The sequence below is a fragment of the Podarcis liolepis genome (assembly GCF_965112155.1).
Source record: "Podarcis liolepis genome assembly, chromosome: 10".
NCBI lineage: Eukaryota > Metazoa > Chordata > Lepidosauria > Squamata > Lacertidae > Podarcis > Podarcis liolepis.
Window position 1 is genome coordinate 45,218,091 of NC_139562.1, and position 23,910 is coordinate 45,242,000.

At 41.8% G+C, this 23,910-nt stretch overlaps 1 protein-coding gene and 1 long non-coding RNA gene across 4 annotated transcripts; one reads left to right on the forward strand and one right to left on the reverse strand.

The window, feature by feature from the left end:
* The first annotated feature begins 351 nt into the window (after positions 1-351).
* On the forward strand, positions 352-20,806 carry MDM1 (Mdm1 nuclear protein). 3 transcript variants are annotated; one of them, XM_083463458.1, is made up of 15 exons: positions 442-624; positions 1,379-1,493; positions 2,136-2,497; positions 2,885-3,019; positions 3,824-4,003; positions 5,028-5,149; positions 6,087-6,186; positions 7,947-7,985; positions 8,343-8,518; positions 9,744-10,007; positions 11,304-11,446; positions 11,599-11,732; positions 13,281-13,530; positions 15,825-15,893; positions 19,019-20,806. In XM_083463458.1, the coding sequence occupies exons 1-15, from the start codon at positions 607-609 to the stop codon at positions 19,132-19,134; spliced, it is 2,223 nt and encodes a 740-aa protein (XP_083319584.1). In that variant the 5' UTR covers positions 442-606; the 3' UTR covers positions 19,135-20,806. The 3 variants fall into 3 exon arrangements, with proteins under 3 accessions (XP_083319585.1, XP_083319584.1, XP_083319586.1); XM_083463460.1 differs by having other exon boundaries at positions 13,281-13,383; XM_083463459.1 differs by lacking the exon at positions 7,947-7,985 and having other exon boundaries at positions 352-624.
* LOC310687979 lies at positions 13,574-15,818 on the reverse strand. The gene is made up of 2 exons (XR_014516705.1): positions 15,186-15,818; positions 13,574-14,378 (listed from the first exon to the last, which is right to left on the reverse strand). It is a non-coding gene; the product is annotated as an uncharacterized lncRNA (long non-coding RNA).
* Positions 20,807-23,910: the final 3,104 nt, after the last annotated feature.

Consider the following 23,910-nt stretch of genomic DNA (forward strand, 5'->3'; position numbering starts at 1 on the left):
CATCTTTCACCCGCAAGCTCTTTTCAGCTCGATTTCCATCAGAGGAGAAGATGGAAAGGAAGGAGACAAATGTCCGGACTCCAAAACCGATCTAGTTACAAAATGCATCCTCTCTAGATACGATAGTTACACAACACCCCCCACTCCACCCCACCCCGGCAAGAAGCGCAGAGGGGTTTTCCAAGCATATTGCCCGAGCAAGGAAGAAGAGCAGCAACTACTCCTCCCCTCTCTTGCCAAGATGCACGGGCTGAAGCCCAACTGCGTGCGGAGACGCCAGCGCCCGCTTCCTCTCTCGGGGAAACTTTGGTCCTTCTTCGTGCGCGGAGGCAGCAGCAGCAGGACCAGGCGCAGCAGAGACCATCCCTCCGAGAGCATCTTCAAGCGGGGAGATGATGGAGGCAAGCCAAGCCGGGCGCTGTGATTGGTCGGCTCCCCGCGCAGGCGCCGAGCGGGCCTGGTGGGCCAGGCCGCGGCGCTTCGTCAAGGCGACGGCCGTGTTTACAAGCGGCCGCGTCCTCCCTCTACCCCCGTTATCACCCCGCCCCGTAACCGTCCCGGAGCGCCTCAGCCGCCCAGCTCCGTCCTCTGCTCGGTTTTAAAGCCATGCCTGTGCGCTGGAAGGTGAGACGCGGCTGCTCCTGTGGCCGCCACCTTTTCGTCTATCGGGGGCTTTTATCCGTTTGCCCCCAAGGGCTTCCGTCCCTATTGTGCCCTCCCGTCAGTTTTAAGGGCCGTTTGTGGCCCCCGTGGGGTTGCATTCTGCAGCCGGGCAACCTGGCTCCTCCTCCTCCTGCTGCTGCTGCTCCTGGCTGTCACTCAAAGCCCTATACCTGCCCTAACCCCAGCCTGGGGTTGGAGCATGCAGGAGGGGTGCCCCCCCCCGAGTGAGCGCAGGGGTGGGAGTGAGTCTGCTCCCACTGGAGCTCTGAATGGGTTATTATGTGGGCACCAGCCGGGCTGGGTTGGCGTGGAAAGCCTTTAGGGCCGCCGCTCATCTCGCATTCACGGCTCTGGCATCTTCAGTAGTTGTGTGCCCGGTGGAAATTCATTTCTGCCTGGCGTGGAGGTGGGTTCGTTGATACAGAAACTTTTACCTGGGGGTTTCATGCCGGTGATGCGATGCTTAAAACTTAAAGGTTGCAGAGCTTGCAAAAAAACCCCCAACAACAACGTGGGACACAAATAGGTTTGGATATGTATTAAACTCCCATGCAGATGACCCCCAATATGTCCTGTCCCTCAAGAAAACAATCTTATAAAGAGAGTGCATGCAAGTGTACTCACAGGAATCTTTGCAGTAGAGTTAGGTTCGATGGAAGCTGTTGAAATAGTACGACATCAAATCACTGGTTTCCACGTTTTTGTCTTCCTGTAGGGATTGAGTGAGTACAAGAGGAACTTCAAATGGAGGAAATCAGCTCAGTCTAGGCTTTGTAGCTCTGCACCTGAGCAAAAATGCCGATGGGCTGGACTTCGATCGGATGAGCTCGGTAAGCCAAATTAGGCCTTCTGTCCTTCTATGGCTGTATAATTACTACTTTGTGTGTGTTAATTTTATAAAGTTTACCATAGTATAGAGATAAATTACCCCCCCCCCGACATCCTGCATGACAGCAGTATTATTTTCTAAGAAGAGAACAACAAAAACAACAACAACACAAAAAAACTTTTTTCCAGAAAATATGGACACAAAGTTGCATGTTTAAATTCAGTGACTATGGGAGAATGGACATAAATGATGATACCTTCTGTAGCAGGGAGACATGGTTGGATGCACCTCTTTATGCATTGCAAGGCTGGGCAACCTGTTGCCTTGAGCCCAGTTTTATGTGGGTAGCAAGGGGGGGGGTCGGAAGTGCGTAGCAGAGGGAGGGAAATGGATGCCCTGCTTACTTTTGGCTTTGATCCTGTCACCACCAGTTATGTGCCATATGGTTTCAACCACTACAAAAAATCACATAGGTGTTTTTTCAGGATCTTCTAAATAAAACTAGCACTTATTTATGACATCCATTTTCATTCCCCTATCTCTCCTTTTTCTAACTGCTGCTAGAAATAATATAATGCTTTGAGAAGTGGATATCTGTGTAGGATTTTCAAAATGCACAGATTTGACATTTCCTGTTTTGCAGGAATTGCAAGGGAACCCAGTTTCATTTCTAAGAGAAGAGTGCCTTATCACAACACACAGATTTCAAAGTCCTTTGAATGGATTGGGGACAATAATTCGGAGAAAGATACGTCATCAGAATATGAAACCCACCGGCCATTGGAGTTGGGCACAAAAGACAGCAAAGATGATGTAAATCAGGAAAATATTAAAACACCTGATGCACCCAGGCTTCCTGAAAAGGTGCATTCCAGCCCTGCAAGTTCTAGATCTGAATCAACTGTAGCTCTTGCAGAAAGCAAGGTGTCACCACCCAAAACAATAGGGCATATAAACAAAAAACCACTACCTACCAAAAAGGAATTGGGAGAAAAAGACGGTGAGGTGAGACTACTGAAATTTCTTTTTGCTTTGATGTTGGAAGCAGAAGCTAAGACACAAGAGCAGCAGTTGAAGTGAATTTCTGTGCGAAATGTTTAAAAATTGCTCTTTTAAAAATTGTAGGTCTGTCATAATTATAACACATTAAGGGGTTTGGTTATGGTACTGTTGAAGCACATTTTGTCATTGATATGAATGGAAGCAAGATTTGTCTTTGAAATGTATATGTTTCAGAGATGTTTATACAATATGATGGTATGACATTGCCTTCATCAGCTTTATCCAAGAAAATATTTACACTAATTTTAAACAGTTCATTTAAGGTTCAAATACTGTTAGAGGAAAGGAAGTTATATTTTCCCCAAGTTCACTGCCAATACTTGTTGACAGTTTAACAGAGTTTTGCAGAGGAAAGCAGGCCTGAATATTCCATGGTCAAGTAGCTTCCCTAGAAGCTCTGAGTATCAACGGCAATTTATTTGGAAAACTCCTCAAAAGATATCTCCAGTGCTTGCAGCAGACCAGGTAACTTTCAAGCATATAAAAAGTAGGGTTCTTATTGTAAAGTATCATCCTGTACCAGGAAGTTTTCTTAAATGTAAGCCTCACTGAATTCACTGGGGATTTCTCCAAACTTAGGTTTGTATAGGAGTTAGGTTTACATAAATTAATATTGACGTACTTTCATTGCAATTATATTCAGGTGTATTTGGAAATAAGTTCCACTGTATTCAGTTGAGCTTGCTCCCAGTTAAACCTGCATAGGATTGCTGCCTTGATACACCAAAGCATGGTGCATAAAATGTTACATGAGTAGTATATGAGGAATCTGTTTTATAGAATCATAGAATTGTAGAGTTGGAAGGAACCCCAAGAGTCATCTAGTTCACCCTTTGCAATGCAGGAATCTCAACAAGTAATCCCCCATCAAGTTTGAAACCATGCTGGACCCTGCTTATCTTTGCAAATGTGCTAGCAGTTTTATTGCAGCACCATTCTTATGTACAGTATTTTACTAGGTAGAAAACCACAGATAAGCAGTTATCATTGGGGAGCATGACTTGTGTTCACTTAGCTGGATCAGTGACATAATAACTGAGAAGTATAGACCTCTCAATTCATTATAACCTTGTTGAGTGATCTAGGAGACTTAAGCACTATTAAATCTCACTGGTTTCAGTGCAAGATCTAGGCTGCAGTCCTAGTCCCCTTACCTGGATATAAGCCCTCTTTAACTCAGTGGAACTTGCTTCTGAGTAATGGTGGTTAGGATTGCACTGTTAATTTAGCTTTAGAAATCAACAAATTAACATCTTTTCTGAACCAAAGTTTATTCACAGTTCAAGTAAATCCATCCCTCCATATAAGTCTCCTGTCATTATTCCTGAAACTGAATATGAAAGGAGTTTCAAAGCTTCACCCCCTGTGAAAGAACGGAAACAGAGATGCAGTTTGGAGGAGAAAGAATGTCCTGTATCTGAACCTGTAGAAATTTCGTATGGAGAAAAGGTATTGCAGATTCATATTTAAGTAATTTTAAATGATTTCAAATAACTTTTGAAGTTAATACTTTGTATATATGAAGATTATCAGGATCACATTAGATTCTCAGCTGGTGACTCTGATTATATGGGGAAAGAAGTGTTTCTAAAAAAAGTAATTATGAGGATTTTTTAATTATAAAGTGTTGCATTTTATCTTTTCATCGAACCTTTAGCAGTGGATTGATAACATTTGGGATGCCATGTTTCTGTGCAAAGTTACTGAGTGAGTACAAGAAGCATGGGACCCCAATGTTAAGAAGGATGTAATGGCACTATGATTTTCATTTATCTACTGTGTGGAAGCTGTTCAAGCTTCTAATCATGCTCCAGTAAAGTACAAATACATACTGTCCCCCCCCCCTGTGTTTTGGCTGCACAACTTACACATGCAGAGTCTCCTAATAAGCCCCCCCTTAGGCTGTATTCTTCTAATTATTCGAAAGGTTTACCCATGATATCCTAAAGTGACTTTCACTTTCTTCCTAATTAGTTATCATGTATTGTTATGTGTGTTCTTCCTTTTTGCTGCTTGTATTTTTAAATTTAATTCCATAGTAAAAAAATATTTTTTTAAAAAAGTAAGTCTCTAAAACTGAACTTCATTAAAACAAAACAAAACAAAACACTGGGGTTGATATTACTTCTTATTTCATTTCATTTTGATGCTTCCCATATGGTAATGGGCCAGAGTTCAGTAGTAAAAGCAACTGCTTTGCGTGTTGATGGTCCCAGGTCCAATCTCTGGCGTCTTCAAGTCACGCTGGGAAATATCCCCATCTGAAACCCCGGAGAGATACTACTGTTTATAAAATATGTCAACTAAACATTATTCCTCAATTAAAGATATCTGAACATTTTCACATTTCAAATTTTCCCGAAACTGCTGGTACATTGAGAAGTGTCCAGACTTAAGATAATGTCTGATAGAAATGTAGTTTGTAGAGGCCTCTGGAAAAATTAATAATGTGTTTCTGAAATTTTTGCTTCAGAAAAAGGAAAAGGAAACATTTTTGAAGACTGCAGAAGATCAATCAAAGCTAAGCAAATCGGAAACAAAGCTGAAACAACAAAAACAAAAACATAGGTTACTTGGCTTACATAGAAATATTAAGTAAGTATCACATGACAGTTTTAGAGGGGGAGCCACATTAGTCTGGTGCAGCGTCTTGTGGCACCTTTTAAAATCAGAATTGTGGAGTTGGAAGGGATCATGAGGGTCATCTAGTCAAAATCCCTGCAGTGCAGGAATCTTTTGTCCAATTTATTTAATCTAGCATCTTGTAGGAGGAAGCTAAAGATTTATCTCCAAATTGTGGCTAAATAGGATATCATAATTTTAATAGGGTGCAGTGCAATAGCTCTATCTAAACTAAGTGAGAGATTTGCAGATGCACAGAGGACATTAGTGGCTGACTATGCCTTGAACCATCTTGGTCATGGCTGAACTAAGCCAGAAGTAACAAAAGCTCATCCTAGGAACCTCTATTCAATACATGAAACAATATACAGTGGTACCTTGGGTTACATACGCTTCAGGTTACACACTCCGCTAACCCAGAAATAGCGCTGCAGGTTAAGAACTTTGCTTCAGGATAAGAACAGAAATTGGGCTCTGGCGGCGTGGCAGCAGCAGGAGGCCCATTAGCTAAAGTGGTGCTTCAGGTTAAGAACAGTTTCAGGTTAAGTACGGACCTCCGGAACGAATTAAGTACTTAACCCGAGGTACCACTGTAATAAAAAAGCAGTGCATCTTAGAATGTGCTGAGTGGTTTTTGTTATGCTGATCGAAGCCAATCACCCCATATCTTCAAGGTGGACTTGAGATAGAGTGTGCCTCTTTTTACAAATGAATTGCTGCTAATAGCTCACTTCTCCTACAGGTAATGTTTATTTCCCAGTGTTTTGCCTGGACCTATATCATACAACATTTTCTCTCTTTAGTATTAGGATGAAAGATTTAAAGGGGGGCAGGAAGCAATGACAAAGTTTATCAGATAATTGCAAAATAATAAATCTCTCTCCCCACCCTGTGAACTTGCTTTTCCCAGGAAAATGAACACAGAATACAGATCAAATTTCTTGTCTCCAGCACAGTATATGTACAAAGATGGAGCCTGGTTACGTATCAGGGGAAACAAACCTGATCAGGTCAGTCATCACTTTGAGTATTTCCATCTTATTTGTAAGCAGAGAAATTGGTGGTGGTGGGAACCATTTCACTGAATTTCTCCAGGAGAAGTTATGCAACAGCATCAGTGAGGTGGGGTTCTTCATTACCTGTGGCAGTGGTTTAGGGCTGAATCCAACTAAATCATTTCGCAAGGGAAGCTGCTTCCACAAGTTCAGTGGAACTTCCCCTCCCTCTCCTCTCCCCATGCATCCCCTGCCCTACTCCCAAAACTGCTCGAGAGGCTTGGGAGTGACCCCACAGCATATTTGGGGTGGGTGGGGGAGGAGAGAAAGGGGAATCCTGTTGCACTCATGGAAGTTGTTTTGCTTGCACAGTGACTTGCTTGGATACATAGGTTCCTGACTATCATTTTGCACTCTCCAGGTATAGTGTCCTTTTGTTTAAAGTGGTACAGTATTGCTTTAGATGAATAGTTCAGGTGGGGCTTCATTGTTTAATTTTCTCCACCCTCTAACACCGGTCTTCAGGCCCCAAAGAGACTCTTTGCAAATTGCTGAGTGACAGTGTGAAAGTATAGTTATAAAGCCTTTCCAAGGGAGCTGTTGCCTGAAGGCAATTGCTTATGTGTTTTGTAAAGTGTATGTTTACTTTTGGCATAAATTCACCTCAAATTAGACTTCTGAAATATTAATACAGGGCAATTCATAATCACAGTAGGGATTTCCGGAGCCTATGACCTGCTGGGATAGTGAAACTGAGGTGTTCTTTGTGTTTCTTCATAATTCACCACAGGCATTCTCTATATCCATTCCCATCTCCTCCCAAGGTGCCCAGTTGCTCTGACCATGCATGCATCTCTTCTGCTAGTTTTTTGCTTTTCAATCAAATTTTGCATGCAGAAAAATGGATCTTTAAAATAGCAAATTCCCAAATCTGTGTTTAGTAAAAGGGTACTGAAACTTTACAGACAGATGTCAGAAAGCTCTCAAATTTTTTGATATTTGGAGATCTCAGTGTGTGTTAATTTAAGCACAGAGTGACTTTCTCATTGATCTTTGCTATCTAGTCAGATTGTGCTGCAAATACCAGCAATCCTATTCCCTGAAATATATAAAGGTAATTGTAAAAGCATTTTAAAGCTTGCTTAGCTTGGTGAATATGTTAATATACTAAGATTTTCCGTTCCTTGGATTTTGTGAAGTGGTTTATAATAATAAACATGACTGCACAGTGCCTGGAAGTAAAAGCTATGGGTTGTAGCCAACTAAATTCTACTTGGAGTAGACCCATAATAATTAATAGACCTAAGTTAGCCGTTAATATCAGTGGGTTTTCTCTCATAAAACATAAGACCTTATGTTTGTACTGTTCTAACTATTAACATAATGCTAACAATTTGAATGCTTTGATATTGTAGAGGTGTTGTTGCAGAAATTATGATACACCAGTAAAAATTAGGGCTCTGTATAGTTCTGTATATTCATGGCTAACATTAACTACATGAAATACATGTGCAAATATTTAATCCTGCAAGTGTCAGATTGGTTACTGATAACGCATAGTTTTAAATAGGGATGTTTATTAAGAATGCCATTCAAAACAAGTCATAAGGAGAGTAGATCACATTCTTTGTAAAGTGAACTGTAGGAGGCAGGATAACACCACAATCCCAACAGATGGAAAGGGATCGTTTTTCATGTGAGATTGAATCTCATTTACTGTAACATAATCAAATAAGTAAATAAATGCTATTTTATTTCTGTGTTACTTTCTTTAGGGTTCTCAAAACACCCTAAATACCATGTGGTATATGGAGGTTGGTTGCATCTAAGTTCTTCCTGCTTGGAGCAATTATAACATTTCTGAACCTTCAAAATGAAATACAATGTGGCATTAAGCAAATGTATAGCTGGTAGGCTTTTTGTGCTTGCTGCATAATTTATTTAACAGCTGTGCTTGGGCTTGGCCGCTTGTAGCTCTTGCTTACTTTAAAAACTGTATCTGCACTCTTACATATGCTGCTCCTTGTTGGTGCTGCCGCTGGTCATGTACATGTATTCTGTGACACGCTGCTCTGTGCTGTCAGTTGTGACTATTAAATGAATTAATAGTTTTAAACAAATCTTACAGACCACAATAAAAAAATCCAACTTTGTGAAATCTTCATACCCAGGTGAAAGAACTTCGGGAGAAAGCAGAGGCCTACAGGCGAAGGGTCCAGGGAACCCACTTTTCCAGAGACCATTTAAATCAGATTCTGTCAGATAACAACAGGCTTTGGGATTTGTCCTCGAATTCCAGTGCTGAAGAAATCATTAGCAACAATGTCAGAGCTCTAGATCTTGCAGGGTAAGGGATTCTGTGTGGAATAAGCCGACCCGGAATACGATAGTTTAAGAAATGGAATATTCATTTCACTAAATGAGTGCAATTTGTGGTTACAGCCTCTAATATTCCAATCATATCGCTTCATGCAGTGATCTTGAATTCATTTAGGACGGCTCTAGAAAAAGCGTGCTAAAATGGCCATTCTTGGCATGAAATTCTCCCTTTTTTCATCTCCACAATGTTAGTAATGAAACATATGAATGTTTGTGTGTGCGTATTAATATATATTTTTGTGGCAGAAAACTTTTTAAACCAAGAAGTGAAATCAAGTTCAGTGGGGTTTATTTCATAGCTATTTTATTAGCAGCACAACCTTAAACATATTTATTCAGAAGTAGAACCCTTTGATTTTAATGACAAATACTTCCATGAAAATATGATACGTGACTGTAGCCTATGTAAAATTGATTTCAAGCGCTCAGCATCTCTAGATCATATTGGAAGTATGTGTGTGAAGACCGTTTTTTGCAGGCAGCACATCTGTGCTTCCACACAAGAACATGCTACATGGGGGTAAGAGGGGAAATGAATCCAGTAACTGAGTGCTCCTATAGTGCCCTTCAGTTTTTGTTGTTGGGTGTCAGCTCCTATTAACCCAATCCAGCATGGTTAATATTCAGGTATTATGGGAATTCTAGCTGAGAACATCTGAAAAGGCACCAGGTTGGGGAAGACTGCCCTTCTGGCCCTATTCAGTAGGAGGTTTAGTAGGAAGCAGCAGTCATATCCGACTCTTCTATATCTAAGTTTAAAATTCTGCATTACAGTATATATACAGGAGTTGGAATTCAAAGAGTTACTTTAGGCTGAGGCATGTCCGATGAGCTTTTGGCTTTTTTATTTAACCAATAATCCTCAGTGCCATTTTGCAAACTTGCCTTGAAAGTTATCTCAGTTTCAAGCGTTTTTCGTGTGACCTGAAGCCACCCAGAGCACCTTTGATCTTACAAAACTGGTTATGCAATTTTTTTGAATACTGGCTGCAAAGGCTTTAGTTTACAAGTTTAAAACCCTAGTGGATTCCCTACAAGCTGAACTATGTGTATGTTGGTATGAAGTATAAAACTTATCAGAGTTTATAGGATAGTTTTGCTTTTAATCATATGTTTGAGTCTGATCAGTATATTTCTGAATACATAAGGGAACATCCTGAATTCACTGCACTGCTTTCTTCCTCTTTATACAGGGTCCGTGAGAGAAAGCTCTTGCCACATCCTGAATTGCCAAAACAGTTCCAGCTGAACAACACTGGGAAATTAGGCATGTCAGACGCTGCCACTGTTCCAGTCAAACAGCGTTTGGTTTGGGACAAACCAGGCAATGATGAGCAACTGGAAAATCAGTCACCAGCATTAGAGGAAGAAGAGGGGGTGAAACGTAAGCCGGAACCGGAAGAGATCGAAGAACTGGAAGAAAACGATAAGGATGCCAATACAGACGCCCAGCAAGTGTAAGCATCTAAAATTATGTTTCAAACCAACGTCATTCAGTTATGACAATTACACGCAATGTAATTGTAAGTAGGGCAATGACAGTTTCACTAGGTAATGGAGAAATCAAATCGGTGTACATGAATGAGGTTAGAAATTACTATTTCAGTTTGAACTGGGGTTTTTTTTTTTGTTCTTACTAATTAGCCACAGGAGACATTTCATTCAGAAACTGTTGGTTGCCACTTGTTGCTAATCCTGAATTGCACGACTTGCAATAAACCATGGTTTTCCTGTTTGGATGCAGTGATGAGCTAATTAAGCATAGTATGCCAGGGGATGTTGTGGTGGGAGCTCATGAGTACAAGGCTTGTTCATGTAATGCCATACCATGTTTTGAAGTTGTATCAAGAAAGGATGATTAACCTCCTGCTGCCATACACACATGGATTATTTTACTCATATTGCAAATTGGGAATTGCTCTAAAAACCATGCTGAAAGTTACTTTCCATGTTAGTTTTTTTCCTCCTTATGGGAAGCAGCTGGAAAATGGCTGACAACACATGACTTGGTAACATGAGAATCATGAGATAATGGTTTAGAGATACAGCTGATGACATTCTTCAAAGCATATTAAATATGAAAGCATCATTTTTTTTAAAAAAGTATGTGCTCACTCTTTGATATTGATAAAGATCACAAATGGGAAAAGTTGACAAGGTAGATCCAACTTCATTTGCTGGTGCACAAATATGAAATGAAATTTATTACGGTCCCAGACCAGTTTTGGTGTGCAAATATAACTAGGAGCATAATGACTGTTTTGTAGTGATACTAAGACAGGACACATTCTTAAGATAGAGAAGAACAGGAAAACCAGGTAGAAAACCAGTATTACTGGGGGTCGAAGTTGCATTAAAGATAACACTATGGGGGCCATAATGGTGAAAGGGAGGAGGCTTTTTGGAAATCTGTGAGGCCAATGAATAATGGGTGTAAGACAGCCATTAATAATTTAGATTGGATAAAAAGAATGATTCTGTCTATTGGACCGAATGTGTAAAATTCCTAAGCGGTCTACCTAGAATATTTGTGGGAACCAACCAAACCCACAGAAATGAAGATATAATGGTATATTTTGAAGGCTCTCTTGTGGTTTTCATTCTCTCTTGCTCATGGCCTATAAAATATGTAGAACTTTCCCTGGGAGAGCAAACAAAATAAGATTCTTCAATTTATTAATTATGGCCACCAATAAATTAGAGAATACACTTTTTACCATGTGTATATTTGTATGTTTTGTCATATTTTTCAGGGAAGAAAACATGAATTCTCCAGGTGATATGGCAGAGTCTTCTTTGGTATCCTCACAAGAGGGTGGCAGGCTTCCTACTCCACAGCTAAGGGCACTTGGTGGAGCCCGAAGAACACATCATGACCTTACAACACCAGCTGCTGGTAACAATTTAATGATTCATAGATATAGATACAGTATAAAGACAGAGACATATAGACCCACCCACCCACACCCCTTAAATATAAAAAGAACACAAAGCAATTTATTTCTGGAAATTCAGCAGTAACAATAGTGTGTTCTTTTATTCCTGTAGGAGGTGCTGTTTTAGTATCTCCTCCAAAAGTGAAGCCTTCATCCTCGCTGCATGTGAGGCAGGGGTCTTCAGAAAAGCATGCCCTGGCAAGTCAAATCTCAAGGGAAGACTTGAAAAGAAAATCTAACAGGGTGGTACGTTTTGCTTAAAATTTGCTTAGAATTACCATTTGTTTTCACTTTCTTTGTTTTCACGTCTACTGAATAAAAATGACAAATTATCTAGTGTTATCTGTTGAAGACTGTGAAGCAGTTATAGTTTTATCAGACAAATGTCATGGAAGTAACTGGGGAAATAACAGTCTATGTATTCCTATTGCTAAACATTGCACAGACATGCACTAACCCCTGATGGAGTGTTTTAATGCATGGTTTAGACTGAAAGCACTCCCTATCAGCCCCTCCTCAGAGGCTCTGAGATTTGGAGAACCCTTTTCTTTCCACTATGCTTGAGGTGTGGAAGAGGAGTCGGGGGTACCTGGCTTCCCGGCCGTCTCTACTACACCCTTTCCTGGATCACCCAGGGTCTACCTGCCTGGGACATTTTTTATAACCAATTTCATATGTGGAAGGAGGCTGGTAACTCAAGAGAGGGGGATCTATTTGAGAGGGAGCCCCCGAGGCCCCCAAATCAGCTTATGACGCTGTTCCTGATCCTAAAAAAACATTGACTAACAGTGCTATAGGCCTGTAGCTATGCAAAGCAAATGGCCTTCCATTTGACAGCCTTTGAAAATGAGTGCCAGTGATACATTATCTGCAGGAATGGGCCGGTCTGAGATTTGTATTAGATGCTATTGAATGCAGTTTCCAAAGTTTATGTGCTAAACAGGACAAACTCAGTCTCAGTGAAGCAAGCCTATCTGAAACTAATTCACCACTGGTGCCTCCCTCTGGTGAAATTAAGTCATAGTAAACCATCCCTATCATTTGATGGTTGGAGATGGATGCTCGGAATGAGGCTCCTACCTCCACTTATGCGATTCAATCTTCGATCATTTCTAAAATGACTAACTAAAGGTAAAGTTAATGGGACCCCTGACCATTAGGTCCAGTCGTGACCGACTCTGGGGTTGTGGTGCTCATCTCGCTTTATTGGCCAAGGGAGCCAGCGTACAGCTTCTGGGTCATGTGGCCAGCATGACTAGGCCGCTTCTGATGAACCAGAGCGGCACACGGAAACGCCGTTTACCTTCCCGCCGGAGCGGTACCTATTTATCTACTTGCCCTTTGATGTGCTTTCGAACTGCTAGGTTGGCAGGAGCAGGGACCGAGCAACGGGAGCTCACCCCATCGCGGGGATTCGAACCGCCGACCTTCTGATCGGCAAGTCCTAGGCACTGTGGTTTAACCCACAGCGCCACCCGCATCCCTCTAAAAATGACTAACTAGATGATCTCGAAAGCAGTCCCTTCAGCTCTTTCCCCTCTCTATTTTCACTGGCCCAAAATTCCTCCATACACAGCTATTAACCTGCATTTATGCACTCATGAATCTAGTTTGAGGGACTCGTGTGTGCAGAAGTGATCAGTTAAATGTGACATTCATTTAAAGTAACTTCAATGTCTGCAGCCAGACATAGCTAAGTAAGTGGAAAAGGACAGTCTTGTTCATTTCCTGTGAACAGCATTGGCATAGTTTTTCACAACGTGACAGGGTCTTTTTTCAACTCTGTCTTTTCAGGATGATGAGGATACGCCACTGAGTCCTTCCCCAACTGCTGGGCTGAAAACTGTGGATCCTTTGCCTCTGAGGAAAGATCAATGGTGCAGCCGAGAATCGTCAGGTGCAAGAAGCTCTCCAGCTTCAGCATATTCAGGGCAGACAACAAAAGTTCCTGGCTTAAAATCAGCCAAGGATGCTTCTTTGCCCTATTGGAGTCCATCGTGCCGCATTCAAGGAATGCTTAGGGATCCTGAGTTTCAGCATAACGGTTGGCTTACTTTCTACACAATTTTGCACCTTTTTTAGATAGGTAGAATGGCTTTAAATAAGAGCTTCTGGGTCTTGGCAGGAGCAGCAATAGAAACTCTTCATTTCTGTGAATCTGTACATTGAAAAATACCCAAGTGTCTCCTATTACCATGCAATGTGACCCCCACACTGAAAAACTGAAACAGCCAGAAGTAGACAGCTCCCTTAAGCATGCAGAAACTTTCTATTAAATATGTTTCTCAACATATTTATATATCATCCACTGATAGAAAATATTAAAGCAATGTATATGTTGAGAGTAATGCAAGCTGAATGGCTAATGTGCATAACAACTGGCTGTCATGCATACTCATCAGGCCACTTGATGGCATTGGACCCAATTTGGGCTCAAGCCTGGCGCAGGGATTTGCCTGGCCCCTCACACCTCTTGCCCCATTTGGTTTGAGCAGCGGGGCTGCAAATGCATCCCTGGCCCTACTGTTCTGTTAGACTGTGATGCCCCCTGGTAGGGTTTGTATTACGCATAAAGCCTGTGTTTCTGACTTGGCAGTATCTGTTCCTAGAGCCTTGAAAAGGCTATATCAATGGAAGCAGGAGCATGCATCCTTTTCCCCAGCAGGACCTGAATTCTCTTGGAGGAGATCTGCCAGCAGTGGGGTGGGACCACAGATAGTTCACGCTCTTTCTGTTCCAGCCCTCTTTTCCCTGCTGGGTAACCCTTCCTCAGCTGGTTAACTCTTCCCTCGTGTGCAGTTCTGATGATGATTGACCCCATGGTTGCTATTATATTCAGGAGTGTGGAAAGAACAGGGGTAGCTTACAGCTTTGCTCTTCCTGCAATCCCTGCTTTTGCTGCTCATTTGACTAGGGAACAGCTGAGAAGTGAAAGGAGGCTGAGCTGCAGAAAAAAAGTTGATCTTTATCTGGAGGTCTGCCCCTTCCTCTTCTGCTTGACTGATCAGTGGGAGGGTATGTTGGGGGCCCACAAAGGATTAGGCAGTGGCCCAGAAGCAGTCTGAGGGGGTGCAGATGTCACACTTCTGAACTAGAGACAGAAAGAAAAAGGCATGTTTCTTGAAGACTATTTATGCTAAGTGGAGAATGTGCATATTGCGCGGGAAGTGTAAAAGATTTGGTTGAGAGACCCACATTCCCCAAGGCCTGTTGGAGATTATGTATATTTACTTGGAAATGTGTACAGTTGATTCTTCATGCACAGATTTATGTGCATATTCTCCATGAAGTCTGATGAATCCAGATGATGGCTGGCTGTTATGCACACTAACCACTCGATTTGCACCACCTCGACCTATACAAATACAATAAAACAATGCAAAATAATCATAAAAATGACTGGGTCATCTTGAAAAACTTTTGAGACAACCAAATAGGCCCGTTGGCGTAAAAAAAGAGTCTTCAAGAGATGTTGGAAGGGTAGCTACAGGGATACCTGCTAACTAAAACAAATAGGATTGAAATGGAGGCAGTGACAAATCATGGATGAAGATAGATTATGAGTAGACTGTTGTAGCAGCTTTCTTTTCAAACAGTTCACACTGAGAGAATACAGTTGGACTACATAACCCCTACCAACGCCATATGTCTATGATTCTATGTACAATATTTTTCTTTACATCTCAACACTAATCTGACGGAGTTAATATTTTGGGGGAATGCTTTGTTGACCAACATTGTTGAAGAACGTTGACTGTACATTAGTGCTGTATTTTTCTGTGTATAAGACGCCCCCATGTATAAGACGACCCCTATTTTTTTAAACCCAAAATTACGAAATTAAGTTGTTTAGCTTTTTGGGGGGATGGGGAGGTCACTTCCACCAACTGCTCACCTGCCTGCCTGCCACTGCCAATCACTTGCCACAGCCACTTCTGATTGCATACCTCTCCACAGCCGCCAATTGTCTGCCTGCTCGCCGCCACCAACAGCCCACCCACCCGCTTGCCGCAGCCGCCATCGCTTGCCCGCCTCTCAACAGCCACCAGTTGCCTGCCCAGTTGCTGCAGCCACAGCCAGTCACCAGCAGGCCTTGCCACAGCCACCAATCATCCGCCCAATCGCTGCTGCTAATCTCTTGCCTGCTGCTGGCGTTAATCGCACGTTCCCCCTCTGCATTCACGATCCATGTATAAGACGACACCCAATTTGTGCCTGTTTTTTTTAGCAGAAAGCGTCGTCTTATACACGGAAAAATATAGTATATTGGCTTTCCCATGAGGAGGTAAAGTATTTGTGGACTGGAGAAATGCAATGTTGTGTGCTGTTTCTTTTTAGGCGGTGTTGCAAGCCCTAAAAGGAGCTGGATGCAATTACCACTTCAGGAGAGAAACTATAATGATGAAGGTATTTCTCCTCTTTTATCCATGTTAAATATAACTAGAGCCGTTAATAATTTTTAGGCATTTATTATTAATGTAGTCATTAATAATAACAACACATAATTCTGTACAGTATTTCAGTTTCCCCTCCTTCCCCCCCCGTAGGAACTATGAAAGCTGTTGTAAAAATAGATATTTCATACTAATTCATGCTAATGGAAACTTTAAAAGTGTGTATAAATATATAACCTCCCTCTCTCTCTCTCTCTCTCTCTCTCTCACACACACACACACGTGTATGAATATGAGAATGTATATGCATGTGTTATGCAGTGAACTGTTCTGTTTGTGACGAATATAGAATCCCATGGCTTGATTTTAGTTCAGTGGAACCTTGGTTGTTGAACATAATCTGTTCCAGAAGACCATTCGACTTCCGAAATGTTCAACAACTGACGTGCAATTGCTGGTAGGCAAAATCCATTGAAAAATTGGAGAAACACGCCTCAGAAGCTGTTTGACTTCTGAGGCACGTTTGAAAACGGAAGAATTCACTTCTGGGTTGTTGGCGTTCGAAAGCTGAAACATTCGACTTCCGAAGCGTTCAACAACCAAGGTTCCACTGTATGTCATCCCACTGATTATGTTTGGATGTAGTGTTAGCTGTGGTTGAATGCTACAAGAGCAGTCCTGAGTGAGCCTTGGCTTTGTGCACTCTCTCCTCAAGCCATGGTGGAGGAGGTCAAAAACATGCCATGCAGACCCTGAATTGTGGTTAACCTTAATCATGGTCAGTAGAAACAAGCCAGCTTCATAAAGTATGGTTTGAAGTTGGCATGTTTCAATGCACAGTATTCAGTATTCACCACAATTAAGTGTTAAATCTGAATAAAGCTGTTGTGTAGACCTCTGTAGCTATACCATTTCAAGATCATAAGTACGTGGGGAAAGAATTTTAGTATGCCCTGATTTATTAACTCCATTGGAACTTGAAGACTACAAAACTTAACACCATGTCTGCTACCTGTAGTAGTCCCTTAGCAGGCTTACCATCCCTTGTCTGTGCATAGCATCTTAGATTTGGTTTCTGTTTTGCCTCTTACCATTCTTCTTCATTGCATTGTTCTCTTGGGACGACAAAGCACATATTTGATCAAATATTTTCAAACTCTATGACCTCCCTAAATGCACCTTTTAGATTTGAACTGCAAATAAGATTAAGGGAGTGTTTGACTGGAATTATAATGCTAATTACCATCTAGGGCCTAGGACAAGGAGAGAGTAGGGTCATTCAGGTCTCCACTGAATTTCTTAAGGTTCATTATATATCAATCCCAGGCAAACAAAAAGTGGATAAATAGAGGAGACCACAGGCTAAATCACACAATTATTTCTGAGACAGTGAAACCTCTACAAAATAACGATGCTACATAGGTTTCAAATGGGGAACTGTTGGTGAGAAATGGCCCGCGCAACCACATAAAAAGAAATACTCACAGTTTTCTTTCCACCTCTGTAGCTTGGCAGCTTTTGAGGTAGGGTCATGACTTGCACACACACAAAAAAACAACAACCCCGAGGCGGAAAAAATCTGTGTTCATTGGTTTTTGCACCTCTGAATTAATGTGTGAATCATCCCTAACACTTGCCATTAAAGAGGAATTGTTTAGCTTGCAATGCCCCATTGCACAGATTGAGACGGGAGATGCTTGGAAGTACTTGCTCAGATTAATGGCTGCATATGCAAATATCATAGAAACTGTTGCACCTTCTGAGTAAGGTCCACCTGATACTTGGCTCTTTTAGCAGCTTTCAGTAATAGCTAAGACTGAAAAGTGTGTGGGCTGTGCAGATTGCTCAGCAAAGCAACTTTAAATGTTTACAGAAAGCCTCTAAAGTCAACCAGGTCTTCAGCAATGCCCTGCCGTCTCATCACTCTTCTTGAGATGACAGATCGTTGCCAAACAGTTGCTCTGCTACTGAAAACAAATGATTAGCAGCAGAAAAACTAGTATCTGAAATTTTATCTAATTATAAATGCACGCATTTACTGTGCAATGCTTAGGTGCTGAGTCTTGGCACCTCTTTAATGGTAGTTTCAGGAAAGGAACTATAGTGATGGAGGTAGTCTGTAATTTTTCTTGCATACAGTGTTTTTGAACATTCCGCAGGCAAGCGCTTTCAGAAACTTAGTACCACAAAACTAGCATACAAAGACAAACCAGGCAGCTGCTCTTTCAACAGCTTTCCAGTTTGGTCTCTTGCGATTATGGCAGGCAAAACTCTTGACGATGTTGTATTACAAAAATAGTGACTTGGTAGAAACTCTTAATTTTGTGTGGATTTGAGCAATGTATGGTTCATGGGTAAGTATGTCCAACTATCAGTTCATGCTCCATGCAGCAGGATTGCTTTGCTCTCCTTATGTGCAGCGCATAAGTTACATGGTAGCCAGAGGCTACTCAGAGTGCACATTGGAAGCGATGCATGAATCAAGAGTGTACCTCAGAATTCTTTGCAGTGTTGAAGAAGATGTTGTGGCATGCCTCTTGGCTCATGCTTTGATTTCCTGGAACTGGGGTGCAAGCAATATTTTCCACCGTAGAGTTTTCTGTAGCTTCAATCCCCTTGTGTGTGCTGTTGCTACATCTGTATCTTCTTACAGCTAAGTTCACCCCACGCAGTATGGTCAAAAGTGTGGCCCATGTTAACTGTCAATGAAAGTAAAATGGTATTTCAATTGGACTGAGTTTGCACCAGTACAAGAAAGCATACTTTGGAATCACATGTGTTCATTTATGTGTTTGGTCCTTTCAGAAATAAAATACAGCACCTCTAGTTTCAATATTAATAGGTTGCTCTTAAAAAGTACAATTGTGTTGTTTTTTTTAAAGTACCATACAGTTCAGGAAGCTTTGAAGGTGTGCCTTGTGTCATAATTTTAAAAACCAATCTAAATCTGGCTTCACTATCCATATATACTCCTAATTCCCCAGTGTAGAAAATAAATACATGTTTGTTGGTAAGTTTGTGTTAACCTTACAGCTCCTAAAGAGGACAATGTCCATTTTAGCAAGCCCCTAAGCATATTTTGCTTATCTTGTTACCATGGATCTGATTGGTTCCCCCCCCCCTTTGTTATGTTTACAGATGATGATGACCGATTGTCCCAGCTATCTGCTCGATCTGCTGCTTCTAGTTCACTGGCATCTCAGGTTCTAGAACGAGCGCAGAGGAGAAAGGAGAACTTCTGGGGCAAAATGTGATTGTGTTCAGCTATACTCCTGAATTGTTTTGGTATTTTAATACCAATTTGCGGAAATTATTTGAGGCTGAATTCTGGTTGTTTGCACTTACCACTTTGGTAAAAGGGTCCCATATAGGAAATGCTGGCTATTCACATCCCTTTATCTTGGATAGGACAGGGATAGATGACCTGTGATCCTTTGGGAGTTTTTGCATGACAGCTCCACTCTGGTCATTGGCCGCACTGGCTGGGACTGAAGAGAGCTTAGAGTCCAGCAACATCTAGAGGTCACAGGCAAGGTTCCTGCTGGCATGGGTTCTGGGAATGCACAACCTGTCTTAGATTTGAGCTCTACCTCATTTGGTCACAAATGTTTTTAGCTAGAGCAGTGTCAGTCTTGTTCAAATGGCATTATAGCAGAGAAGTGTTGCCATGCTACAATGTGTTCATCTTCATCATCCATCACAAAGAGGAGATTGTCAAGTATTCCCAGTGAAGTAAGAGTAAATAACATGAAGGATGAACCCAGGTGTAGGTTGCCAGCAACCTTCATTGATTCCTGACCTCAGCATTTCTTCATCTCTTCTGGCACTCACTGAGCCCCAAAATCCTTTAATCCCACCCAGCATATTCATATAAATAATTCAGATTCCTCGTGTCAGATTCATCAGCACTGATCTTTATGCTCCAATGCAGTCTTGGCATTTACCCAAAGCTATTATGGACCTAACATAATTTTTGACTTGGTCATGTCTGTGCAGGTTCCAGCAGGAATCAATGTAGCTCCTGTGGCTGCCTTGGCAATACCAACCTGAGTCAGTTTTCATTATGAGAGTACCAAGTAAGAGACAACCACAAAAGTTACTCTCAAGACCCGACACCACAGCATCCTGTTACTTTGGTTCTGTCCTCAATATACATTCCAGTGTCACTCCCCTTCACCTGTTAGCAGTTTTATCATAAAGACGAAGCTAAATCTCAGTCCATAATACTCCAGGTAATGAAGCCCATGAGCAGTATCTGAACCGAAGCGTTCTTCAACATTTCACAAAAGGAAAGGTTATTGGCAGTCTATGAGCCAGACAAAGACTTGTTGCCACCCATTCAACTAGTGGTTCTTTGAAAGTAAATTTTAAACAGTCCTCTCACGTGGATTGGGACTGTCATTGGGGACAAAGAGTTAAAGCTGTGCTGCCCCAAACCAATGTCCCAGTCCGGATCGGGGCTTCCACACCTGCAACTTACTTTTTAAAATGATTCATAGCATTGCTAATTGTGTGAATAGAATAATGCCTAGTTTGGCCCTAGTTGTATTTAAATCACAGTTGTGTTTCTCTGTCATGATAATTTTCAGGTTTGTACACGTGATCACTGTTAGCCATATTGAGTTTTAAATGTTGTATTTAGATCACCACAGCGGATTCTTCTCAAGACTCAGGGAATTGGAAAGAACTGAACTTGATGACAATGCAATGCTGTCTTGCTGTGCTGTTTCAGAATTATTAGCACCGTAGAAAGATTTTTAAAGCTAAAATGGGTTTATTCTTTCCCAGATTAGCCCACAGCATTTTAACATTCAACAGCACTGTTTATAAAGAAGTGATGGAACTTTCATTATTATTTTTTAATGTTAGATTTTTATGATTAAAAAAATCGCTTTTTATGTGTTTTAAAATAAAAATCAAGTTGTATATTTGTGTACGTCAGATCCTTAATTAGAAATAACCCTTTTATAACTGGAGATTTCACTTTTGCATGCTTTTACCCATAATTCTGTTTTATTTCCACACTAATTGTGAAAGGTACCTCTCAAAATCCATGCCATAATATTCAAATTAGTATTTTCTCTAAAAATAGCTACATTGTCAGGCTGGAGCCAGCAAGTGAGCAACAGCAGCTGCCAGACTTGGACAGCAGCCCAGGGCATGAAGGGAGAATTGTTAGGGGATGACCATAGGGAAGTACAGGGGGGACTTCATAGCCCAGAGAAACACAGGAGTTATCAGACAATAGCTTGTCTGAGCCAGTTTCCAAGCCTCTCAGTGTGCAAGAACGCAGGAGGGGAAGGGTACAAGAAAAGGGGAAATTTACATCACAGAAGTGACGGCAGAGATTCGTTTTCATGTGTTGTTTCCGGAGGAAGAGGAACAACGTTGAGGATTTAGTTGAGTCATCATCAGGGTAGCCATAAGTCACGGGGGCAGAGAGCTCCGGACAAGTGGCATGTTTTTTCTGGAATAAAATCAACTTTTAATTGACTGTAGGTGTTCATGTCTTGCTGCCGCTACTTACATGCACACTTCGAGACTTTTAAATGACTGATAACTTTTTACAAATTCAAAGAGTACAAAATCCAGTGGTTATCTAAATTCTTATCTGCACATTTGTCAAGATGTGAATCAGGCAATTTCATACAGGAATTTGCAATTATTTAATCCCTGATTGTAATTCAGAAAAGACTCACCGAACATATAAAAATTATTGTTTAAAATATGTTCAATTAAACAGAAATCAAACTGCTGAAACCATTAATCTAGTCTTTGAAACTAGTGGCAAATGATCGTTTAAAAAGAAATAAATAACAGGGGTGTGTGTGATGAATCTGGTTAACTAAAGTTGCTGATATTTGGCCAGGACCCAAACTCAGTTTTGGGAGGAGGCAAATTTAGCCCAGCCCTGATGACCTGCCCAAATGTGTGATTCATGCTAACCTCTTCCTTTGAGCTAAGGATGAGGATACGGCAAACACTGAAGAATGGAAAGGTTTACAAAACAGCAATCTTATAGTTCATGGTGAGTCTGATTCCCATCCACCATGACCCTGGCTTGGAACAAGAATGGGGAGATTTCTTCCACACCTTTCACTGAGATATAGAGATGTTTGTAAAATGTCCTTCTGAGGAATGTGGAGAGTATCAAACAAAACGAAAAGTGCTTGGTTGTGGCCAAGCCTCTCCTCTTCCCAGAGGGGAGGTGTTGTGAGTGGGAAATGTTCCCCCGTCAGCAGGGGGGTGCGTTTGGCCCCCAGCATCATCTCCCTAGCTGCTGCCCCTCCCTGCAGTGGGCCAGCCAATAGGGTTGGCCTGGGGGTGGGGTTTAGCCGCATTTAAGTGGCCGCGGTAGCCTCCGCGCCTCATTCTGCTTCCTGGAAGATGTCGGATCACCTGCCCGCCCGCCCTTTAGGCTAGGTTTGTGCTCTTGACCTTGCTATGGACCTTGGTTGGTCACCCTAGTTGCCCAGGGAGCCTGGTAGGAGTTTTTGTCCATTTCGTTAAATTGGCACCAGCTTCTTGGTTTTTCGCCTACCTCGTAGCAGTTCGGCACAACTTTTCCTGTTTTGGCGGCTAGGCATTGGAATATGTGTTGTGTGTTGGGGGACAGGGTGTGGCCATCACCTATCCCGCCCCATTTTGGGTATTCCGTTAAAGGAATCCGGCGGTCATGGATCCTGTTCGATGCCCTGCTGGTGGCTAGGGCCATGGCATGACCCCCGGTTACATCAGGGGAAGATTCCAGTTGTATTTGCATCAACAAGCTCCTTCAAATGTTAACCTTCAAATGACCCCCTGCTGCGCAGGTGGGGTCGGATATAGGTTGTTTGATCCAATGCCTAAGCCAATACCGCTCACATGCTGTAACCAATAAAAGATGTGGCCTTTTTCAGCCCATTAACCTAAAATACTTGTGTCTGTGTCCATTTTTTCTCCACTACGCGGGTTAGGGTCCTCGACTCACAAGCACATTTATACATCCATGTATATAGTATTAGCAAGAGGAACCTAGAACTCTATAGCCAGGGCCAATAGTAGAGGCATATTTAGGGGAGTGTGACTGGTTTGGTCACACTGGGTGCGGAGCTTTGGGGTTGCCATAAGGGATGTTGCAACTATGATTTAGAATAGGTTTCAAATTTTACTAGAGTGAAAACTTATTACTGGGGCCTCTGAGTTAGCACTCCTGTCAGAAGACAGAAGACCGGAGTGCCTGGCGTGCTCTGATCCATGGGGTCACGAAGAGTCGGACACGACTAAACGACTAAACAACAACAACAACTGAGTTAGCACATTACTGCACATAAAAAGCAGTTTGAGACTGCTTGGGAAACATCTGGGAGAGGAAGAGCCTTAGGCTGGGATCTTCCGCCTTGCAACTGGGCAAGACCTACCAGGAAGAGCTGCTGACACCACTAGGCTGAGTTGTATGCTTGTTTTCTTGAATAAAGAGTTAACTTTGCTAACAACGGAGAGCTGCTTCCTTTATTGCAGGACTCCAGCCCTGACACTATGCACATGAAACCACTTCCTTGGGAAAATAAGAAAATTGGAATCTATCCAAATGTTTCACTTTATCTTTGCAGAGATTCCATTATGGAAGAACTATTTCTCTTTCTTGAAAGGAGTATCCACGGAGGCTACTGTAGTCCCCTAGAGATTGCCCACCTGTATATAGAAGCATTTGAAATTAAAAGACTCTCATAAAACAGGCTATATAGAGTGTTTCTTCCTAACAGATGGTCTGTGTGTGTGTGTGTGTGGTCTTGGTTCATTTAAGTGACTTTTTGCAATTAGTGGGTGATTAAATACATTTGAATAAATAGCACACAACACCTTTGTCTTTTGGGGACTTGGCTTCACTGCCTCCAAACAACGAAGCCTATTTCTTCACAGATTTATAGCACCCAAGAGGACAAGATCTCTGAAGTTTAACTTGCTTTGTTTTGTTGTGTGCTACTGTGTGTTCAGCTTCATTATGTGGACCAAGTTCAGTGAATAAGATGCCAAAATAAAGCAGGAAG